Source organism: Stomoxys calcitrans, chromosome 1, assembly GCF_963082655.1.
Source record: "Stomoxys calcitrans chromosome 1, idStoCalc2.1, whole genome shotgun sequence".
NCBI lineage: Eukaryota > Metazoa > Arthropoda > Insecta > Diptera > Muscidae > Stomoxys > Stomoxys calcitrans.
The window spans coordinates 137,711,259-137,736,079 of record NC_081552.1 but is presented as its reverse complement, the minus strand read 5'-3'; the positions used below and the strand labels follow the sequence as shown (position 1 = coordinate 137,736,079).

The window sequence follows — 24,821 nt, the reverse complement described above, 5'->3', positions numbered from 1 at the left end:
GAAAAAGAATCGCCGAAGTGTACATTCTGAACACGCCCAGATAAGTAAGAACTAACCCAATTTAATAATACAGGAGAAACTCGAGTTTACTGAGCTTAAACAAAAGTAGGCCATGATTGACTTTATCGAACGTCTTACTAAAGTCGGTATATATAGCATCAGTCTGTTTCCTCTGCTTAAATTCATCATTGACAAGAGTTACTAACTGTAACTGTTTGTAACAGTTATCAAGCTTTGCATCTGAATAAATTGAAGAAACTTGATGGGAGATGTAATCAGTCATAATTTTTCAAGAAGTTTTGGTATAGTACTCAACTTTGCAAACCCTCTATAATTTGATCGAACCTACTTCCAGATTTAAAAAGGGGAATAATATAGGATTTCTTCCATAGTTCAGGTACAAGGCCTAATTTTATAGATTTATTGAAAATCTCGGTTAATGGAAATTAAGGTGATCAGCGCAAAATTGTAAATACACTAGCGGGTACTCCATCAGGGCCTGGTTTAAAAGAGCATTTTAGAGATTTCAAGTTCTTAGAAACGGTATCAATAGTTGTTCGAGGCATACTTATTAGAGAGGATTGAAGAATCTCGTACGGATATTCTGAGTTGATGTCATACATTTTATCAGAATATGTCGAGGCAAAAATTTGCAAACATGTTACAAATTTCCTTATTTCCTTCGGCGATTAGTGAACCATGTTCAAAAGTGTTAGAAAGAGTGCAACAATTAACAAATTTATAACTTTTTTCGGAGCTGATGTTACTCGTTGCTTCATGGAGCCGAAATAATTTCGGTAGGCAATATTATATTCGGTATTATATTCCGACCTAGAAATTGAATACATTGAAAAATCCGTAGAAAAACCAAACATTTTATGTAACGATATTGGATAAAAGACTATTCAATTTTACATAATATGTTGTTGTTGTAGTAGTTTATTGTGTTCTATCTTTCGTCTGTTTGATTCTGTTGAGTGTCAAGACCCAGGAACTCTGCGACTAACATGGGGTGCGTCCACAGGGATCTGTGTCTGAGTCGAGTTTGCCGGGGGAGATCGATTTCTTCAGGTGCAAGGGGAGGTGGTCGTTCTCCAAGGACTACATTCACCCGGTAGCCATATACCGCATCTGCTACCGTGTCTGCATGAATGTTGTTTAGACCTGCTTGATATGCCGCTTGATCTAGAGGTTCTCTCTTGTAGCGCTGAACCTCACGCTCTAGATCATGAAGATCTTCTGGGCAGTGGATATCTATCCACAAGATTATGATTTGGATGGTCTCTGGGATAACATCTCAAAAGGTATTGCTTAGACAGCACGTAGTTATGTCTTCGCATTGGTAGTCTCCTGATGGAGGTAGTCCACGTGAGAACTGAGGAGACAGCCCGTCGTAGTTCGGAGGGCGGCATTCTGACAGATCTGAATATTTTTCCACTGTGTGTCACAAAGTTGACGATACCACACTGGCGCTGCATAACTTACCACAGACCGGCCAATTGCTTTGTACGTGGTCAACAAGGTTTCTTTGTCTGCATCCCAAGTGGTGCCAGCAAGTGACTTGAGGACCTCGTTTCTTTTTTTGACTTTATCGCAGATTGCTGTGTCGACTATCACAGTCAGCTCAGTATTCACCTCACGCGTATTTGAAGGGAATAATGTGGGTAATGATTCGGTGGCGGATATCTTCAGATTTCTTGCAGCGAAATATGAGGTAAGTTCGTTGAGGTAGACGTTCAACCTATCGCAGATGTCATCAATGGGTGGGGGGTCTGATGCCATGATCGTACAATCGTCCGCATATGATACGATCTCTATGCCGTCTGGAGGGGGTGGAATGGAGGATAGGTAGATGTTAAACAATGCCGGAGATATCACCCCACCTTGGGGAACTCCTTGTTTCACTCTTAGGTGCTTCGACTTCTTATCCCTGAATTCCACAAATGACTGGCGGCCACACAGATAATTCGCGACCCATCGTTTCAGGCCTGGCTGGAGGGACGTGTTGGCGATGTCCTCAAATAATTTGGCATGGCTGACAGTGTCGAATGCTTTCGATAGGTCCAGTGCCACGAGGACCGTTCTATTACATGGCCTGGGCTAATTGAAGCCACGGCAAATGAGTGCGGTGATGGCATGCAAAGCTGTTGTTGTGCTGTGCAGTCTTCGAAATCCATGTTGATGCTCGGAGAATGGAAATTCTCCTACGAGGCTCGGGGGGAGTAATGCCTCAAGCGTCTTTGCCACTGGTGAGAGAAGGGAGATCGGTCTGTACGACTCCCCCAAACTCGGGTCTTTTCCAAACATCGGGAACTATAAGAGTGTTCAAATAGAGGTTGAGGACAGTGGTAAGGTACTCAATTCTTATGATTGATAAACGTCCGGCGCTCACAGGTTATGAAGTCGAGTGGTCGGTCGATGGTGAGAGTTATGGAAATGGTCTGACTCCAAAGAGATGACGGCTTGCTAGAATACGTCACTCAGGGGATGCAATTGAGATGTGTGGCAAGCTGCTGCAGCTCCTCGTAATCCTAGTAGGGGCATTCTCATTCACCGTGCAAAACGTGGAGCTTTCAATCTGCTCTGTCAAAGCTATGCCACAGTGGTCGTTAGCTTTGTCTCCTGTGTCGCTGCGACCAATATGTTTTTCCGACTCATGAAGTCCACAATCTCGTCGATCTTGCCACGAAGTCCGTTGCAGTTTAATTAAAAACGATACACTTCCCAGCGCTGGCCTGGCAATATTTGGGCTGGGATGCTGCCGTTGCGTAAATTGCCGTACAGTAGAGGTCGGGGGGTCACATAGTCCGACGACGAAACACAGAAGGCGACGACGACGTCGCTTGTGACCCACTGCTGGCTATGTTCGCACAGCACCTTGCGACATAACCTGTATGACTATACTCCCATAGTGACGTGAGGCCAGAGCAAAATCGGAAATGTACCCACTCCATGCACCGGTTACACCCCACCGACACCGACCGATGATGGAGGCGGTTCTGGAAAACCGAACAGAACTAGGGTCCGGGGTTCTTTTCAATCCCGACACGGACCAGAAGAGTGCGGAGAAGGCACTCCGGGATGTGCCTCTCCCATGACGAAAAAAGACGAATACGTACACTGAGGCGTCAGCCCTTGCCGATGAGGATTCCAATCGGGTCAATCCGGTGCTTACAACCAGCTGCCAATCCCATGTACCATAATCTGTTTTAGGATTTGTTGTGAAACCGTACGTCCGTACATACTTATTAACTATTTATTTAATTTAATTATTGCAGATACATTAAAGTAAGTAATTTAGAAGCATTATTTTCAATTTTTGGACAAAGCAAATACGAAATATCTCAAATTTTTTGACCCATTAAACCATCAATTTATAAAGCCGAAAATGTCGATAGAGACTTAATGGATATTATGATGGACAAAGTAGATGGTGCTATCAGAGCTCACCTAAACGACAAGGAAACATTTCAAGAGATTATATTGAAATACACCAAACTAAAATAACTCACGGACAAAAGAACTGTTGATTATAGACACAGGAAAAATAACAAAGATGAAAAAGAATCCAGTTAGTACAATACCACAACACCAAATATTATCCAGTCAACAAAAAATAGCAATGACAGACAGACCGTAAGGAATAACAACCGATATACGTACGGACAGAAATTCCCTGCAGACAATAGAAACAATGGCAGAGAGAACGACTCAACCCAGACTAGAAATTCGTACACATGAGCGTAGATTCACGGGTTTCTAGGACACCCTGTATGGAGGTAGAAATTTGCAAGAGGTACTAGATGAACGATCCGAGGAGATAAATTTTTTGAGATTGCCTCACAATGTCCCTTACCCATAATCATAATTTCACTGGGAAAGCAAAAGATTAGGTGCCTAGTACATACAGGATCTACCACCTGCATTATGAAAACAGGTATCCTAATAAAACCATATCCACAAATTCCCCTTTCTGAATCTTGCTTTTATAAGACACTTAATGGCTTTAGAGAAGTTAATTTCATGGTTACAACATCGTTCCTAAAGGAATTTAACTCTCTAGGCATGCTCCAATGGAAACTCGTAGACTTTGAAAACGAAAACTTTTGTGCTATGATAGACAATATTTTCTATCTGCCTTGAAAATGAACATTGGGAACAAACATATATTTTGAAAAATATAATTATCCAAAGTATTTTCACACTGCACCCTTCTCCAAAGGATACTGTTACAAGAAACGTTACCCTTGATCATCTGAATAACGAGGAGAAAGGAGCAACCTTAGGAGCAACTTCTTCAAGGATGGTGATACTCTTTCAGCTACTGACGAGGTGCATCATGAACTCGTAACTACAACGGACAGTCTTTATACTCGAAGATATGCAGATTCATGAGAGGGAAATTGAAACCCAAATCTGGGAAATGCTAAGAGAGAGTAATTCTCCCCACAATAGTCAATTATGGATTATCGAGAAGAGAAAAGATAATTTAGGCAAAAAGAAATATAGAATCGTGATTGATAATCGCAAATTGAACGAATTTACCGGCACCAATAAATACCCGATTCCAAACCTCAATTCCCAATTTGACACACCAGGAAGAGCCCAATATTTTACTACCCTTGACCTAGCTAAAGGATTTCATCAGATCCCAGTTAGGGAGGAGGACAGGACTAAGACAGCGTTTTCTATGCCATCCGGACATTAAGAGTTCGTTCGAATGACCTTTAGGCTTTAGAACGCCCCATCCACATTCCAGAGACCAATGAATACGGTTCTCAGGGAACACATTAACAGAATATGCATCGTATACATGGACGATATTGTTGTTTTCAGTAGCTCTTTACAGGAGCACATTTGTAGTCTCAGAACCATATTAGCGGCTCTAAGGCGAGCAAGATTAAAGATTCAGATCGATAAATGCGATTTTTAAGATACAAACGAAGTTTTTAGGACGCGTTTTGACAACCCAAGGAATTAAGCCTAATCCCGAGAAGGTCAATATTATACGGAACCTAAAATTGCCAAGAAGCACGAAGCAAATACAGTCATTTCTTGGAATAACTTGACCTTGTCACTGGCTCTCCAATATTGCGATATCTGGACTTTGAGAAACGATTTAAGATCGTGACAGATGCGAGGAACTTCGATAACATCAAGGACATTAAATAGACATGAGTCAAATTATTCAACCATCGAGAAGGAAATTCTGGTGATAGTTTGGGCAGTAGGCTATTTCCGACCGTACATATATGGAAGATCATTTGATTTTAAAAGCGATCAGCAATAAAATGGCTGCTGACTAAATATAGGTGCATACGCCCCAGGTTGCAAAGTTGGCTGGTTAGACTAGGAGAGTATGACTTTACACTAGATTATATTAAAGGGAAAGATAATAAAATCGCCTACTTTTATAGCAGAGTTAAGGATGACGTGATAAATTGTGTAAAAATTGGTGATATAGCACCTTAAGAGATTTTTAGTGAACATGATCGTTCTAATGATTCATTAGATGTGCAAACGGTCCACTAATAGGGTGAAAATCTTGGCGACTATATTCCCATATTAAATACCGTTGTGAACTGATTACGGCAACAGGTGATAATCGTACATAGGAAAGAGGCAAACACTGTGAACGTATTCAACAACAAACGAATATATGTATATCGATATGAATGACCTGTAAAGCAACAACATTATTAATATCATTCGTAGGGAACTGGTGATAGGAAAGTTCCAAACTATTCTCGAAAGGAAATATTTCGGGATCCGCAAGTTTAACTCGCGAATTGCTCCAACTTAGAAAACAAATAACACTGTTCCACAAAAACGAAAGCGGACATTGCGGCATTACTGCTACATGCGAAAAACTTTAATCGAGGATATACAATCTGAAGATTAAGGAAAACAATTCATTGAATCATTAATAATGATGTATGCTCTGACGGGAAGTATGATAGGAGACTGATCAAGAATAAATTTCATACAACCGAAACGAAATTGTCTACGTGGATATATATATATATATATATATATATATATATATATATATATAATATTCATTCATAATATTCATTGATAATTTTTCAAAGATCGTCACTGGCCTTCCATTAACGGACAGGAATAGTACAACATTGGTTAGCAACATACAACAATTTCTTGCCCTTAGAGGTGAAATTCGGAAATTCGTTCGTTTTTGACAATAAATTGAATAACGACAATGTTAAGCAGTTCCATATCACATAACAAAACAAAATAGTCACACCTGTAACAGCGATATAGAAAAACTGAATAATACACTCACAGAGAAAATTACGACTCTGAATATAGAAGATAAAGAACCACAGTAAAATAAGTGTACCACTCTACGTACAGTACGGGAAAGTGGATTACGCTGTTATCTACAACAGGTTGGAGAAAAACATAGATAAAATAAATGAGAACAGGGAGGAAGATATTAAAAGTAGACAGACAGGTTCCATTGCAAATGCAAATTTTGCCCATGAACATTCCACTAAGGAACAGGGGCAAACTTCTCACATATCAATGAGTGCAGTCCGATTCAACTTTTAAGCTCAATGATAAGGGGCATCTCTTTTATAGCCGAGTCCGAACGGCGTGCCGCAGTGTGACACCTCTTTTGGAGAGAAGTTTTACATGGCATAGTACCTCACAAATGTTGCCAGCATTAGGAGAAAACCACCGCAGAAATTTTTTTACTGATGGTCTCGCCAGGATTCGAACGCAAGCGTTCAGCATCATAGGCGGACATGCTAACCTCTGCGCTACGGTGGCCACCATTAAGAACTATAAAATATCTTAGATATAAAGATGAGCCAAAGAAAAGAGTAACAATATTAAACTGCCTTTGCAGATTCTGGTCCTGATGTTACTGCTAATTCTGGAAGCGAAACTGTCGGACGCTTTAATGAACGTCCAGTCGATAATAGCTGTGGATGGATACGTGTAAATCGATATCCCTATAGTCCATGTCGTCGACATACAGGAATTATCGAATATACTATACATTATGAAAGAAAACATCAATGACCTTCGCAAGGAACAGAAAGCGTTTATATTAACCGAAATTGACAAACTTGGAACAGAATTGAAGCAATTACACCGGTCATTAGAAATAAGCGTGGATTGTAGAATATAGTAGGCCATGCTACAAAATACCTCTTTGGAACAATGGACGATACAGACCAGCAAGACATTCTAAATCACTTTCAAATATTTGATACCAATTTCCACAACACAATAACGACCCTAAATCAACAGATAACAAGTAAAAGCTTGCTAAGTTCGGCCGGGCCGAATCTTATATACCCTCCACCATGGATCGCATTTGTCGAGTTCTTTTCCCGGCATTTTTTCTTAGGCAAAAAAGGATATAAGAAAAGAGTTGCGCTGCTATTAAAACGATATCAAGATATGGTCCGGTTCGGACCACAATTAAATTATATGTTGGAGACCTGTGTAAAATTTCAGCCAATTCGTATAAGAATTGCGCCCATTGGGGCTCACGAAGTAAAATAGAGAGAACGATTTATATGGGATCTGTATCGGGCTATAGATCGATTCAGACTATAATAAACACGTTTGTTGATGGTCATGAGAGGATCCATCGTACAAAATTTCAGGCATATCGGATAATAATTGCGACCTCTAGGGGTCAAGAAGTCAAGATCCCAGATGGGTTTATATGGCAGCTATATCAGGTTATGAACCGATTTGAACCTTATTTGACACAGTTGTTGAAAGTAAAAATAAAATACGTCATGGAAAATTTCAGCCAAATCGGATAGGAATTGCGCCCTCTAGAAGCTCAAGAAGTCAAGTCCCCAGATCTGTTTATATGACAGCTATATCAGGTTATGGACCGATTTCAACCATACTTGGCACAGTTGTTGGATATCATAACGAAATACTTTGTGCAAAAATTCATTCAAATCGGATAAGAATTGTGCCCTCTAGAGGCTCAAGAAGTCAAGACCCAAGATCGGTTTATATGGCAGCTATATCAAAACATTGACCGATATGGCCCATTTACAATACCAACCGACCTACACTAATAAGAAGTATTTGTGCAAAATTTCAAGCGGCTAGCTTTACTCCTTCGGAAGTTAGCGTGCTTTCGACAGACAGACGGACGGACGGACGGACAGACGGACGGACGGACATGGCTAGATCGACATAAAATGTCGCGACGATCAAGAATATATATACTTTATGGGGTCTCAGACGAATATTTCGAGTAGTTACAAACAGAATGACGAAATTAGTATACCCCCATCTTATGGTGGAGGGTATAAAAATTAACGAACATTTTAATCAGTCCATACAAATTATTCAAGACATTGTAACCAACAACTAGAATATAATTACGGATAGCATTGGAAAAATGAACCAAATGGTAAAAAATACATTGGTACAAAACCGGTACCACGAAAAACTACAACAAAAAATACTATAAATTTGAAAATAATCTTTATATGAAAGAATGTAAATTATCCAAACATTGCATAATAAAGAAAACATGTAAATTAATAACAAACTCAAATTCAGAAGAATTACAAATAGACGAACAAACCATTGTACTTAAAAATGTTCAAAGTAATAAATTGATTACCGATTGTGAGAATTAAAACTTGACGCTATCTGGCAACTTTATATTATAAAGGGTGATTTTTTTGAGGTTAGGATTTTCATGCATTAGTATTTGACAGATCACGTGGGATTTCAGACATGGTGTCAAAGAGAAAGATGCTCAGTATGCTTTGACATTTCATCATGAATAGACTTACTAACGAGCAACGCTTGCAAATCATTGAATTTTATTACCAAAATCAGTGTTCGGTTCGAAATGTTTTCATTCACCGTTCAGCGATGAGGCTCATTTCTGGTTGAATGGCTACGTAAATAAGCAAAATTGCCGCATTTGGAGTGAAGAGCAACCAGAAGCCGTTCAAGAACTGCCCATGCATCCCGAAAAATGCACTGTTTGGTGTGGTTTGTACGCTGGTGGAATCATTGGACCGTATTTTTTCAAAGATGCTGTTGGACGCAACGTTACGGTGAATGAACACATTTCGAACCGAACACTGATTTTGGTAATAAAATTCAATGATTTGCAAGCGTTGCTCGTTAGTAAGTCTATTCATGATGAAATGTCAAAGCATACTGAGCATCTTTCTCTTTGACACCATGTCTGAAATCCCACGTGATCTGTCAAATACTAATGCATGAAAATCCTAACCTCAAAAAAAATCACCCTTTATTTTAATAATTGCACTATAGAAATTCAAAATCAATACTTTTCCAATAACAAACATGTATACCTTGGTAAAATAACATATCCGAAAACTCAAAACCAAAATATGTCCAATGATTCCATTAACCTAGAAGAGGTTAAGTTCAAATCCAAATCCAAAATATCAAAGAAATAGAAGAAATTAAGTATAACAACCAATGAATACAATAAGGTATTCTGACAAGCTTGCTTATTACGATCATTATATTTGTTATAATATGCGTAAAATACGTAATAGGTCAACAGATAATGTAATTGTAAAAAACGTGATTCAGGAGGACTCGATGTTGACATTGAGGGGCAGAGTTACGTACCCTCACCTTAATAAACAAATCATATACCCTCACCCTATTACACATGATTATGCTAGCAACGACGATACAAACATAATCATGCAGAAATACTTAAACAGGGTTACAAGAACGATGACCGACAAACAGAAACGTAAATAAATGGCAAAAAAACGATGAGCGCCAAACTGCACCGCTAGATTCGATGTTACTTCCGTTACTCTTGAAGTGTTATCAAAATCAGCTATCGAATGGTGGCAATTATGAATATCACCAAATAGTTGAAGTCTAGTCTTAAGATCAAATTAAAATAGTAAAGTACATACTACTAACTTAAGTTCGGTGGTTTTACTCCTACTCTTATTCGCGTTGGGTATATACTGCAGTTGTCAGACCTATAATGCTCTATGGTGTTGTGGTCTAGTGGACGGCGCTTCAAAAGTCAACCTACTACTCAACACTTAACCGGATCCAAAGGATGGCTTGTTTGTGCATCACAGCCGCACTGAGGACGGCACCATCTGATGCACTGAATTTAATGCTACATCTTATGCCTCAGGACATTGTGACTACCCAAATTGCAGAGACCATTGCCTTGAGGTTAAGGGAGCTTTCTCATTGGTCATGTGGCGGTTACGACCACTGTGTTATCCTTGATACAATATCCGATGCTCCAGGCAGTATGGATTAACCCTACCTGAGCCGGAATTCTTAGTCGACGAACCATTCCTCCACACACCCATGGTTCCTTGACAAGAACCACGTCAAATCGCCCAGCCATCAGGATGACCTTTAGTACCACCGAAGCTGCCTTACAATGGTTGAGATTTATCTCTAGAAACCGGACCATAGTCAGGATGCAGAACTTCCACCACTGTTGTGTTAGCTTTGTCTTCTGACTCCACCAGGAGTTCATGAAAAGGCATATTTCAGTCTTCTCTGAGTTAACATTGAGACCGCTGGGTCTAGCCCAGTCATGTGCTATATGGAAGACCCTTTCGGCCCTTCTGCATAGCTGGTTCCGATCCTTATCCCTAGGAAGTATTATAACATCGTCTGCATAGCAGACGGGTTCAAATCACTCCTCCGTCAGCATCCGTAATAGGTCACCCAAAATATTGGCGATAAAATCCCCCCTGTGGCGTGCCCTATCCCACTTTTTCCCCTAATATATGTCATGGGACCAACAATTTATCCACCTGTTTCTTAGCATATGGCTTTTTCAGTCTCTAAGGATAAACCATAATTGTGGTAGGATACTTATAAATTGCCAATTGGGTTTTTTTTATTATAGCCACTCCGTTTACATTCAATTAAAGGAGGAAGAGGAAAGTGCACTTTTTATTGATGAGCTTTTCCGTTGGCTTCCTTTGGGTATGATTTTGTTACAGAAACCACATTCATGGGGTTCATTAATTTGGAAGTTTTAAAAAAATTTGCAACACACTCGTCCTAACTCAGGTATAAAGCCACCGCAAAAATGCGCCCCTTCATAAATACCTGTTGGTAAAATATTGAAAATACCTAGTATAAATAGGTGTTCATTGACCCATATGTGTCATTCCACAAGTTCAGACAAACCTGAATAACTGCAAGACATTATCCATTGAAGTTATTGAATACAATACATGTCATTTAAGAAGAGCTTTTTTAACACACAGAATAACGAGGAAACCTGAACAAAGAACCAACTCACTTACAACCACTATCAAGAAGTCTCAACGTGGCTATTATTGATAGATCATTTGGCGAAGGAACTCGCATGCCCCTGAAAACCCACGTCATTTGACGCTTCAAATTTCTTAGGTCCACTACCAAAGAACAGAGAGAGAGGATCGATCTTATAGCTATATAGCCTTAGTCTCCATGGAGCAAAACATTGAAGTTCCCGCATACCATTTGTGCAAAACCATCAGAACTTCTGAGGGACAACGAGCGCTGCAGAAAAAAAAACAAAACTATGATTTATTGAAGGAATTGTTTGAAGATTAGAATTTCTACAAACTACAAGATGAGAGCACCTGGTAAACCCGCCAATACCAACAACCCATCCAAGCGACGGAGGAAAATGGAAGCAACTGTTTCCGCACTTACCAACTCAGCGATACTTGATTGTTCCAAAAGTAGTACGCACCTATTCAATAACTGTTCAGATAGTCCTTGGGAGGATTTCCATCCAACGTCAGTCAGGAATCCACAAGGAAGCTGCTACTGTGAAGTAGTACTTTTATCTGGAGAAGTGGAGCATGCACATTGACGGCCAACGCCTTGAGACAGTTGAATATCAGGCCATGATCCTCAAGAATGAATCCAAAGAAATTAAATTGACTGCGCTCAAATTAAAAGATTGGAAATATCACACAATCGCAGAAGGACTCCAGAATGTGCTAGATGAGTTTAACCTGTGGGAATGAATTGAATTGTTGAGTTGCCAGCAACGTGTGCTGGATCGCGTTGCCACGGACGATGACCGAGTATAACACAGCTAAGACGCTAAAGAAGAAAAAGAGCTTCCACCTTTCAAGTACTCTGGGAAGACTAAGCCAGCTCTTGCGCAGTGGAGACTCAAGACAGTGTCTTGCGACTCAAGACTGTGTCAAGACAGTGTCTTGTGATATACAAATGGACGCCACAGCAAGCACGGAAGTGGAAGATGATCGCTGAGATAGGTAAGGAGCCGCCGCCTTACGCCAGAGTGGCAAGGAAGCACAACAGGAATGGGATTACTTATGCAGTCATAGATATCGGCAGTGCATTCCGAAGGATTCCACCAGATCATCGGTCTCATGTGGAGCGTCTGGTAAGGGAACGAGGTTTCGAACATGTGTTTAACTCTGAAGAGGGTCCACCCATACACCCAGTTATGAGCTGCGAGTATAGAGGGGACACCTAACGCTGCACTTTGCGTCAACAGAATATATTGATAAGGTAAAAAAGCTCGTTGGAAGTAGCCTTACTCCCTGGGGGGCAAAGTTCGCCCTTGGGAGAAAGATGGAATTCCTCCAGCTCACAAAGGCGATGGTCTTCATCAAGGACGGAGGAGGCAAATTTGCGACGAAACGCATGATGGATGTCTTAAACAAGCAAAGATTTGATCGTGAGGACATTGGGCGTCTTACCCAGGGAGGTTCTCCTCCCTGGAGGAACTCTCCTTGTGGAGGAAGGAACTCTCCTTGTGGTCGGCATTGATCAAGTCTCTGTGACAAGTTTGGCTAAGACTGAAAGCATGGCGTACTACGGGACCAAGCCCATATTGAGCCATCGGACAGTGCATTGGCAGGACACTTAATTGTAGCATACTCATGCATTCATATCATAGAGTCAATGTTACTCGTAGCGTACTTGTACCATCGACTCAATGTCAGAACCAACAAGAGTGATATAAACGCAGAAAGTGTCAAATTACACTATACAACAGCAAAGCAGCAATTTAAGGCCGCACCACTATGGCGGCCAGTGAATTCTTTTTTCACTGTCACGGCCGCCATGGTTAGGTTGAAAAAAGGGTGCAGGTGTTAATTCGCCCCATGCCACTATGGACATACACTTAAGCAATCTTAATCGGCTTTCTGTGCGCTCTAAACACTAATAAAAAACAAGTAAGAGCGTACTAAGTTATAGTCCGATTCGGACCATAAATGAAGTCATTGTGTAATATTTCAGTCCATTCGGATAAGAATTGCGCCTTGTAGGGGCTCAAGAAGCAAAATCGGGAGATCGGTTTATAAGGGAGCTGTATCAAGCTATAGATCGATCAGACCCTATTGGACACGAATGTTGAAAGTCATGGAAGAAGCCGTTGTACAAAATTTCTGCCAAATCAGATGAGAATTGCGCCCTCTAGAGGCTCAAGATGTCAAGATCCCAGGTCGGTGTATGTGGCCTTCTTTCCAGCCTAGCCTCGTCTTCTCACAATCTAGATCTCCCCATAGGATTTTCGCCGTCCTACCGACCGTTTCGCTGTTCCACATGGTTGCATGTTGCACTGTTGCCAATTTCACCAAAATCGGATGAAAAATGCTCCTTTTATGAGCTCAATACTCCATATCCGGAGATCGGTCTGTATGGCAACTATATCCATATATGGTTTGAACTTGAGAATATTCAACAAACAGGTTAACTCGCTCTGACAAATTTCATTGAAATTGGATGATAAATGCTCCTTTTATAGGCTTTTTACTCATTATCGGGAGATCGGTCTATGTGGCAGTTATATCCAAATATGGTCCGATCTGGACCACATTCGACAGGAATGGGTAGGGGTGTACCAGAACACACTGTGCCAAATTTCATCGAATTCGGGTAATAAATGGATCTTTTATGGCCTCAATACCATATAGCGGGAGATCGGGCGGTCGGTATAAGGGCAGCTATATCCAACTATAGTCCGATCTGAACCACACTTCACAGAAATGGGTAGGGGTCTATTAGAACTCACAGTGCCAAATTTTATCGAAATCGGATGAAAAATTACCAATTTATTGTCTGAAGACTTTAAGTCTGGAGATCGGTCTATATTGCAACTTTATATAACTAAAATCTGATTTTATGAGATCAGAAGATCAGGTTTACATACAAAGAATACGAAATTATCAAAAATTTTTTGGAAAATATTTTTATGTCCAAGATATCGGCAAAATTATAAATACCCAAATAAATACACAAAAAAGGTATTTATTGGGTATTTACCCACGCGTTTGGGTATTTACCCGGTAGAAACGCATCTCTCTCAATGTTTTCTATTCTTGGACAATCTAAATCATCTTGCTCAAGTCTTCTTCTGGGAAGCCTTCCGAATTTTGTCCAGTTGGTTCTAAACTTATTCCGGATGCTTATCGAATTTGGCGCTGGCCGTACTATTCTAAACCTGTTATGCTTTCCTCACCACCCGTTTCAGCTCCGACGTGGGTGGCGGTGTCGTAGGGTCGAAATGCAGATAAAGTGATGCCAGGTATGCTCCACCGTCTTCCTGTCTCACCACTGTTGCATCCGACGTTGACAGCTCTGGGGAAAATATATAATTCAAATTTTTATGACATATAACGCAGGTCCTCGGCCGTGTAGTTGATATGGTTCAGTCCAGAAACTTTGTTCCGGGTCGTCCATGGCTTCTGAATTAACGCAATATGAATGTTACGCATCAGAGCGTGTGTAGCTTTCTCGCTCCGGTGGAGGTTTATCTGGGTAACCTCCAGTAAATAGGCTTCTTGGGAATGGGTGATGATCTCATCGTCTTCTCCCTGCTCATTAGACTGCATTGACTTTCCTGTCACTTCACTGGCTGATGTCATCGTATTAGGTTCTTTGCCTATCCTAGTCTTCCGAATCTTTCTAAAGTCGGCAATGGTTCCATCGTCGGGTCCCTGTTCGTTAGGCTGTATTAAGTTTCCATTCTCTGTACTGCCTGTTGTTTCAATACTAGGATCTTTGCCTATCTTAGCCTTCCAAATCTTAAGTAAATGGGTTTCTTGGGAGTAGGTGATGGTACCATCATCGGTTCCCTGTTCGTTAGGCTTCATTGAGACTCGTGTCGTTGCGCTGCCTAATATTTCAATATTAGGATCCGCCATCGGGTCCCTGTTTGTTTGGCGTCGTTGGTCGTCGTTTCTCGCCACTGCACTGCCTGATATTTTAGTATTAGGATCATTTCTTCTCCTAGTCTTTCCAATATTGAGAGATGCCGCGATTGTCTCGTTGTCGGCCCCCTGTTTGTTGGGCTGCGTTGAGACACCTGCCACTGCACGGCCTGATGTCTCAATATAAGAATTTCTGCCTATCCTAGTCTTCCCAATCTTGAAAAAGACAGCCTTGGTCCCGTAGTGCACCATGCCTTTAGTATTACCCAAACTTATCACGAATACTTGGTCAATGCCAACCACAAGGTGAGTTCCCTTCTCCTTCTCCTCCCTGTGGAAGACCTCCTACTTCTCTGCGACCAAATCTTGGTTTTGCTTGCCCAAGATGCGTTCCGTCGCAAATTTACTGCATCGTCCGTTGATGAAGTCCTATATATCTATCATTAAGAATCTAAGATTTATGCAAAGACAAGCCCATCCTGAATGATTGGAAAGATAACGATCGTCCTATAAATAGTGTGTTTACAAGCAGTACAAAATTTAGCTGTGACTTTATGACCAAATGTCACCGTCGATGGGTCAGTTCCTTCACCCAACCACAATTTCACTGTAACAAAAGATTTGTTTTTGATTTTATAAAAAAATTGTGGTGGCCCCCCAGAATAGGATCCTGACTACGCCCCTGTTACCAACATATATAACAGACATGTGTACCAACATTAAAAGAGAAAAAATTAAATTTGAAAATAACGGTTACTTTTGATCAGACCTCATTGCCTCTTCTGTTCGGATTTCATGTGTGCGAAAGAGAAGGGAATACCATCCTGCTTTAATGAGTATTTTTTATTTATTTATTAAGATTGGCTTTGTTGGGGTGCGGGTGACAGCGTGTCGGAGTGAAAAGTTGGTGTGTCAAAAGAGATTTAATGCGAATAAAACACCGGTGATTAGGATTTTTCTATTGAAAAGGACTGTCTTTATTGGTGTGTGATTTTGCAACACATAGGCGATAATCACCTTAAAGGCAAAGTGTGAGATATGCACGATGTCTGCGGCGTGAGACGTAGAAAACGATAGATGTCTGCTGTATGAGACTAAGAACACGAGTGCTGTCTGCTGTACGACACTAAGAAGGCTAATGATTTGCGAAAATGAACTGAAGTTGCTGCGAGGCGGCGTTTTAAGATTGAAAATCGCCCAAGCTCCATGGTAGGTTGTAGGAAAACTATAAGATCGAGTCCTTCTACATCCAGCTATGTGAGAGGGGTAGAGAAGTAACAAGCCAAATCATTTGAATCCAAACAGGCTTATTTTGCGTCTATTTGTGCAGAAGGAAGACTTTTTGTGCGACCTGCATGTTCGTTACATATTTTAAATGCTTATTTATGAGTGTTGTTTTTTAATGGATAACCAACATTATTCCTTTTATTCTAGCATCAACTTATAACGGGAGTTTTGCGTTGGAGAGCTTCGACATCCCCCGAACATGTACTATTTACTCTTCTTAATTGCAAAGGTAAGAATTTGTTTGTTTCATGCAATGGGAGAGTGTATATTCATTCTTGGAAGGTGAAAGAGCGTAGGCGTGTATTTGGTAATTATTTTTCTCTCTTTTCTCTTTTTTAAGGATCTATTGCCAAAACCCTCACATGCTCAGAATTGCATAAGAGGGCTGAAAAAATAGCCGCTTTGTTACAGGAAAAGGGAAAGATTGAGCCAAATGATCATGTTGGTAAGTTTCATCACATTGCTGATGATGTTGGAATGCTATTGTAAAAATCATATACGAACTTTATTTGTTTGCTATTATAGCCTTAATATTCCCTCCTGGATTGGATTTGATTTGTGCTTTTTACGGGTGCCTTTATTTAGGAGCTATTCCAATAACTATCCGCCCTCCACACCCTCAAAATTTGATAACAACGTTGCCAACTGTTAGAATGATAGTCGATGTCTCAAAAAGTGTTATTGTCTTATCTATTCAATCGATTATTAAACTCTTAAAGTCGCGAGAGGCGGCTGCATCTATAGACCCAAAATCGTGGCCGGCCATTTTGGACATTGATGAAAATCCCAAGCGGAAGCTTCCCAATGTTTATAATTCCCAGTTGGACTCAACTGCTTACTTAGATTTTAGTGTTTCGACTTGTGGCCGTTTAAGCGGAGTCAATATATGCCATCGGTAAGGATGTTACTAAATTTTGCTATTGATATATTTAAATATTTCATTGCAACGGTATACTTTTGCAGTTCCCTTTCCAGTATTTGTGCCAGTTTAAAATTGGCTTGCGAGTTATATCCATCAAGACATGTCGCTTTATGTTTAGATCCATATTGTGGACTAGGTTTTGCAATGTGGTCACTAATTGGAGTTTATAGTGGACATCATTCTATTTTAATTGCTCCATACGAAGTTGAAGCGAATCCCAGTCTCTGGCTATCAACACTCTCACAACATAGAGTTCGAGACACCTTCTGTTCCTATGGGGTCATCGAGTTGTGCACAAAAGCTCTTAGCAATTCCATTCCTTTACTAAAACAAAGAAATATTGATCTAAGGTGCGTTCGGACATGTGTTGTTGTGGCCGAAGAAAGGCCAAGAGTACAGTTAACTCAACAGTTTTGTAAGCTTTTCCAAGCTCTTGGCTTGAACACGAGGTGTGTATCTACATCTTTCGGCTGTAGAGTAAATCCTGCCATATGTGTGCAAGGCGCAAGCTCAGCGGAAAGTGCTCAGGTGTATGTCGATTTGAGAGCTCTTCGCAATAACCGTGTCGCACTTGTGGAGCGAGGCGCGCCGAATTCACTCTGTCTAATAGAATCTGGAAAGCTTTTACCTGGTGTTAAAGTTATAATTGCTAATCCGGAAACGAAAGGGCACTGCGGTGACTCTCATCTAGGAGAAATATGGGTAAGTTCTTAAATATGTGGTGTGTGGTTTGACAAAACATTTTGTTCAATATTTTTATAGGTACAATCATCACACAATGCAAACGGTTACTATACAATATACGGCGATGAAACTGACTACAATGATCATTTTAACGCAAAGCTTGTGACTGGGGCCACTACAGAAGTATACGCAAGAACTGGATACTTGGGATTTTTAAGACGCACGGAGTGCTCCCAGTCAGTGTCTATATTGGATGAAACTACTCCTAGCATTGCTAGTCGGGACAGTGACAATGATTCCATAAACTCCCTTAACCAATCCCATGTCAACTTGGTGTCAACTTCCGCTAATGCGGTCCACACTGGAGAACAGGCTGATCAAGAGCAACATGATGCTGTATATGTCGTTGGTGCTCTGGACGAGGTTATCGCACTACGTGGAATGAATTATCATCCAATCGATGTTGAGAATTCGGTGCTTAGATGTCACAAGAGAATAGCCGAGTGGTAAGTTTTATTTTGTGGTTTTTGTTTTAAAATAAGAGCATTTGTGGTTAAAATATAAAATTTTTGCTATTACTATTTGAGGGCACATACTTACTGAATAATAATTTTTTTTTGCCTCCCAGAACTCAAAAAGAGAAAAAAATCGTACGGTCTGACATGGAATGGCTCATGTACAAAAATTTGAAATGAAACATATTCATGACCGAATTTATTACTTATGGAAGGCAAAAAAGAATAAACAAATTTACCTTTTTATACCCCCCATCATAGGACGGGGGTATACTAATTTCGTCATTCTGTTTGAAACTCCTCGAAATATTTCTCTGACAACTCATAGCTGCCATATAAACCGATCTTGAATCTTGACTTCTTGAGGCACTAGAGGTCGCAATTATTATCCGATTGATCTGAAATTGTGTACACCGACTTCTCTCATGAACTTCAATATTCGTGTCAATTGTGGTCTAAATCGGTCTTAGCCTGATACAGCTCCCATATACACCGATCTCCCTGATTTTCTTCTTGAGCAATCTAAGGACGCAATTTTTTTTTTTTCCAATCTAATCGGACGATAACTTGATATTATAGCTTCAATATTATAGTAATTATTTCCTTTCATCCAGTGTTTGCCTAAAAAGAGATACCGGGAAAAGAACTCGACAAATGCGATCCATGGTGGAAGGTATATAAGATTCGGCCCGACCAAACTTAGCACGTTTTTACTTGTTTCAATTAATATTGTGATATTGTAATATTTAAATTTATTTATATTAAGAAACACTTATTCAGATTCACTGTTTAATTACTAAATTCAATTTACTAAATTTTTTAAACGCAAAAAACTGATATCATTATGTGTTTATCTAAATATACTACTAGCCGAACCGGGCCCGCTCCGCTGCGCCTTCTTTAACTCTCTGATATCTTTTTAGGGTGGGAAAACTTCGCCCTGAATGCGGATATCGAATTCGTGCCATTGTAGCCTATGATGCTGAACGCGTTCGAATCCTGGCGAGAACATAGGACCAAAACGGTGGTTATCCCCTCCTAATGTTGGCGACATTTGCGAGATACAATGCCATGTATGGTCATTTAAAAATTGGGCGCCACCGGCACATTACACTGAAAATAGATATCAAATTCGTTCTTTATTCCCAACGGAAATGAAGTTCAATTTAGGGTGTATTTTAGGACGTACCCCAAAATATTTGGCTCCAAAATTGGATATCAAATTCGTTTTCTTCTCTCAAATACCTTTCATTTGTGTCCAATATTGGGTCAAATAAACCATTTGACGTATCTTTAGGGGGAAAAGCGCCACCTAGACTTGAACGCAAACTTTAATATAATATTCATAATCTACTCCCAAATACCTTTCATAGTCATGGTTGGCTAATATGCCCATTTGGGGGTGAGCAACCTCTCATTACTTGGACCTAATGTTTTATGCCATATTTGTAATGTACTGCCTAATACTTTTCATTTGAGTTCCATATTGACATGAACTTCGAATATATCTGTTTAGAGGAGTTTTAGGGTTGAGGGGTCCCGGTTGGTACTTGGACCAAAACTTAAATACCATATTCGTTTTCTGGTCTCCAATACCTTTCATTTGATACCCTTATTGTGCCCATCGGACCACTTTCGGATGTGGTGGCGTTTTTGGGGTAAGGGGGAGGGTCCGCCTCCTACCGATATCTAAAAATTATATAGCCTATGTTTCCTTCCAGACAAACGTACAGAATCTATGAAAATTTTAAGAAAATCTGTTCAGCCAAGTATCATATAGTCACAATGGATCTAATGGCGTTTTTGAGGGGTGGCGTGATTCCCTATACTTCGATCTGATATTGTATGCCAGATTCGAAATCTACTCCCGAATACCTTTCATTTGAGTCCCATATTGTCCCGATCGGTCCACTTTTGCTTTTGGCTTGTGGCATAAGGGATGGTCCGTCCCCCTTCCAATATCGGAAAATTATATAGCCTATGTTTCCTTCCAGACCAACCCACACAATATGCGAACATTTCGAGAAAATTGGTTATGCCGTTTTCCAGTCCATACGGAACAAACAAACCGAGTTGTAGCAGTTTATTGTGTTCTATCTTTCGTCTGCTTGATTCTGTTGAGTGTCAAGGCCCAGGAACTCTGCGACTAAGATGGGGTGCGTCCACAGGGATCTGGGTCTGAGTCGAGTGGGTCTGGCCGGACAGGTGACGTGTATCGTGCGGTCCCTGGGACATCGGGACATACATCTTGCACGTCGGCATCAATCCTAGCTCTGTGGGAATTGAGGCGGCTGCATCTGCCGGAACGTAATTGAGCCAGAACCACTCAAGTTATTGCTTAGACAGCATGTAGTTATGTCTTCGCACTGGTGGGATTTTTGTCTCCTGATGGAGGTGGTCCACATGAGAACTGAGGAGACAGCCCATCGCAGTTCTGAGGGCGGCATTCTGACAGATCTGAATATTATTACACTGCGTGTCACAAAGTTGACGAGACCACACTGGCGCTGCATAACTTATTGCTTTGTACGTGGTCAACAAGGTTTCTTTGTCTGCACCCCAAGTGCTGCTAGCAAGTGACTTGAGGACCTTGTTTCTACTTTTGACTTTATTGCAGATTGCTGTGGCATGTGAGGAGAATGTGTAAGAGCTTTCAAATGTGACGCCAAGTATTTTGGGACACTTGATGGTCGGAATCATTTCTCCATCGACCATCACAGTCAGCTCAGTATTCACCTCACGCGTATTTGTACTGAAGATTTGGTGGCGGATATCTTCAGGTTTCTTGCAGCAAAATGTGAGGCAAGCTTGTTCAGGTAGACGTTCAACCTATCGCGGATTTCATCAATGGGTGGGGGCCTGATGCCATGATCGTACAATCATCCGCATACGATCTCTATGCCGTTTGGAGGGGGTGGAATGGAGGATAGGTAGAGGTTAAACAGTGCCGGAGATATCACCCCACCTTGGGGAACTCCCTGTTTCACTCTACGGTGTTTCGACTTCATATCCCTGAATTCCACAAATGACTGGCGGCCACAGAGATAATTCGCGACCCATTGTTTCAGACCTGGCTGGAGGAACGTGTTGGCGATGTCCTCAAAAAATTTGGCATGGCTGACCGTGTCGAACGCCTTCGAAAGGTCCAGTGCCACCAGGACCGTCCTATCACATGGACTGGGCTGATTGAAGCCACGGCAAATGTGTGTGGTGATGGCATGCAAAGCTGCCATGTCCGTCCGTCTGTCCGTCCGTCTGTCTGTCGAAAGCACGCTAACTTCCGAAGGAGTAAAGCTAGCCGCTTGAAATTTTGCACAAATACTTCTTATTAGTGTAGGTCGGTTGGTATTGTAAATGGGCCATATCGGTCCATGTTTTGATATAGCTGCCATATAAACCGATCTTGGGTCTTGACTTCTTGAGCCTCTAGAGTGCGCAATTCTTATCCGATTGAAATGAAATTTTGCACGACGTGTTTTGTTATGATATCCAACAACTGTGCCAAGTATGGTTCAAATCGGTCTATAACCTGATATAGCTGCCATATAAACCGATCTTGGGTCTTGACTTCTTGAGCCTCTAGAGGGCGCAATTCTTATTCGATTGGAATGGAATTTCGCACGACGTGTTTTGTTATGATACCCAACAACTGTGCCAAGTATGGTTTAAATCGGTCCATAAACTGATATAGCTGTCATATAAACAGATCTGGGGTCTTGACTTCTTGAGCTTCTAGAGGGCGCAATTCCTATCCGATTTGGCTGAAATTTTGCATGACGTATTTTATTTTTACTTTCAACAACTGTGTCAAATTTGATTTTCAGTTCATAACCTAATATAGCTGCCATATAAACCCATCTGGGATATTGACTTCTTGACCCCTAGAGGTCGCAATTATTATCCGATATGCCTGAAATTTTGTACGATGGATCCTCTCATGACCATCAACAAAGGTGTTTATTATGGTCTGTATCGATCTATAGCCCGATGCAGATCCCATATAAATCGTTCTCTCTATTTTACTTCGTGAGCCCCAATGGGCGCAATTCTTATACGAATTGGCTGAAATTTTACACAGGTCTCTAACATATAATTTAATTGTGGTCCGAACCGGACCATATCTTGATATCGTTTTAATAGCAGAGCAACTCTTTTCTTATATCCTTTTTTGCCTAAGAAGAGGTGCCGGGAAAAGAACTCGACAAATGCGATCCATGGTGGAGGGTATATAAGATTCGGCCCGGCCGAACTTAGCACGCTTTTACTTGTTTTTATTATTCTGTTTTTATTTGCAGTGTGTAATTAAAAATAAATTTTCATTAACATACAAAGCTCAGTCTCAGATGGCGTTTTATAGTAATTAATCAAAACAAGTAAGAGCGTGCTAAGTTCGGCCAGGCCGAATCTTATATAGCCTCCACCATGGATGGCATTTGTCGAGTTCTATGCGCGGTATCTCTTTTTAAGCAAACAAAGAATATTGAATAATAACTGTTATGCTATTTGAGCTATATCAACTTATAGTCCGATTCGGACCATAAATGAATGCTGTACATTGTAGAAGTCATTGTGTAATATTTCAGTTCATTCGGATAAGAATTGCGCCTAGGGGCTCAAGAAGCAAAATCGGGAGATAGGTTTATATGGGAGCTGATCGATTCAGACCATATTAGACACGTATGTTGAAGGTCATGAGAGAAGCCGTTGTACAAAATTTTAGCCAAATCGGATGAGAATTGCGCCCTCTAGAGGCTTAAGAAGTCAAGATCCCAGATCGGTTTATATTGCAGCTATATCAGGTTCTATACCGATTTACGCCATGCATAGCACAGTTATTGACATTCGTAACAGAACATCTCATGCAAAATTTCAGCCTAATCGGATGAGAATTGCGCGCTATATTGGCTCAAGAAATCAAGATCGGTTTAAATGACAGCTATACCAGATTATGAATCGATTTGAATCATACCAAATACAGTTGTTGGAAGTGATACCAGAGATTTGCGCCCTCTAGAGGCTAAAAAGTCAAGACCCAAGATCGGTTTATATGGCAGCTATATCAAACATGGATCGATTGTCCCATTTACAATACCAACCGACCTACACTAATAAAAATTATTTGTGCAAAATTTCAAGCGGCTAGCTTTACTCCTTCGAAAGTTAGCGTGCTTTCGACAGACAGACGGACGGACATGGCCAGATCGACTTAAAATGACATGACGATCAAGAATATATTTACTTAATGGGGTCTTAGACGCATATTTCTAGGTGTTACAAACAGAATGACGAAATTAGTATACCCTCATCCTATGGTGGAGGGTATAGAAATAAATTAAATAAAATAAAAGTATTTAAATTCGAATTCAGTCTCAAAATCTTTTAAGAATACTGCGTTAAAAAGTATAAAACAACAACAAAAGATAAAACAAAACACGCGCGATAACCTTTTTGCCCGATTTCGCAAATTCACCTGAAGCTATTAAACTTTCTTGAAAGCACGCGGATAAAGATCGGGCCAATGTCTAGCTTTCGTGAAGCACGAATTGTTTTACTTGATCTTCGATCAATGAACTCAAAACACAATTAGCATACACAACCGCTGGTTTGAAGCAATATGGATGCAAAACAAATTCGTCTTCACCCTACTTTGAAGCCATGTTACATGAATACCCAATGCAATAGATTACTGCACAAAATTTTGTTAAAACCATTTTTTGGAAATTTTTTAAAGAATATTACTTAACATTATATTGTAGTTTCAGGCATACTTATTGAGCCTTCAAAATCCGCATTAGTGTGCTAGAATATTTTCGTATTGCATCCAAGACAGGAACAATTTTTTGCTTCGGGTTACTTCGTTTTTGTTGTACTAAACAACGCATATTGTCAATTGAACTCGATTTAGACTCGTCTGCAAAAAAAAAAAACAAGTAAAAGCGTGCTAAGTTCGGCCGGGCCGAATCTTATATATCCTCCACCATGGATCGCATTTGTCGAGTTATTTTCCCGGCATCTCTTCTTAGGCAAAAAAAGGATATAAGAAAAGATTTGCTCTGCTATTAGAGCGATATCAACATATGGTCCGGTTTGGACCACAATTAAATTATATGTTGGAGACCTGTGTAAAATGTCAGCCAATTCGAATAAGAATTGCGCCCTTTGTGGGCTCAAGAAGTAAAATAGAGAGATCTATCTATATGGGAGCTGTATCCTATAGACCGATTCAGACCATAA

At 40.5% G+C, this 24,821-nt stretch overlaps 1 protein-coding gene across 3 annotated transcripts in view; it reads left to right on the top strand.

Moving 5' to 3' along the window:
• LOC106091540 (disco-interacting protein 2) overlaps window positions 1–24,821 on the top strand; it is a 386,680-nt gene that overhangs the window by 299,761 nt on the left and 62,098 nt on the right. For all 3 annotated transcript variants that reach the window (XM_059361286.1, XM_059361287.1, XM_059361285.1), the window contains exons 11-15: window positions 16,614–16,695; window positions 16,807–16,911; window positions 16,992–17,361; window positions 17,430–18,090; window positions 18,151–18,578. In XM_059361286.1, coding sequence (XP_059217269.1) covers window positions 16,614–16,695; window positions 16,807–16,911; window positions 16,992–17,361; window positions 17,430–18,090; window positions 18,151–18,578 — 1,646 coding nt within the window. The remainder of the gene's footprint in view (window positions 1–16,613; window positions 16,696–16,806; window positions 16,912–16,991; window positions 17,362–17,429; window positions 18,091–18,150; window positions 18,579–24,821) is intronic.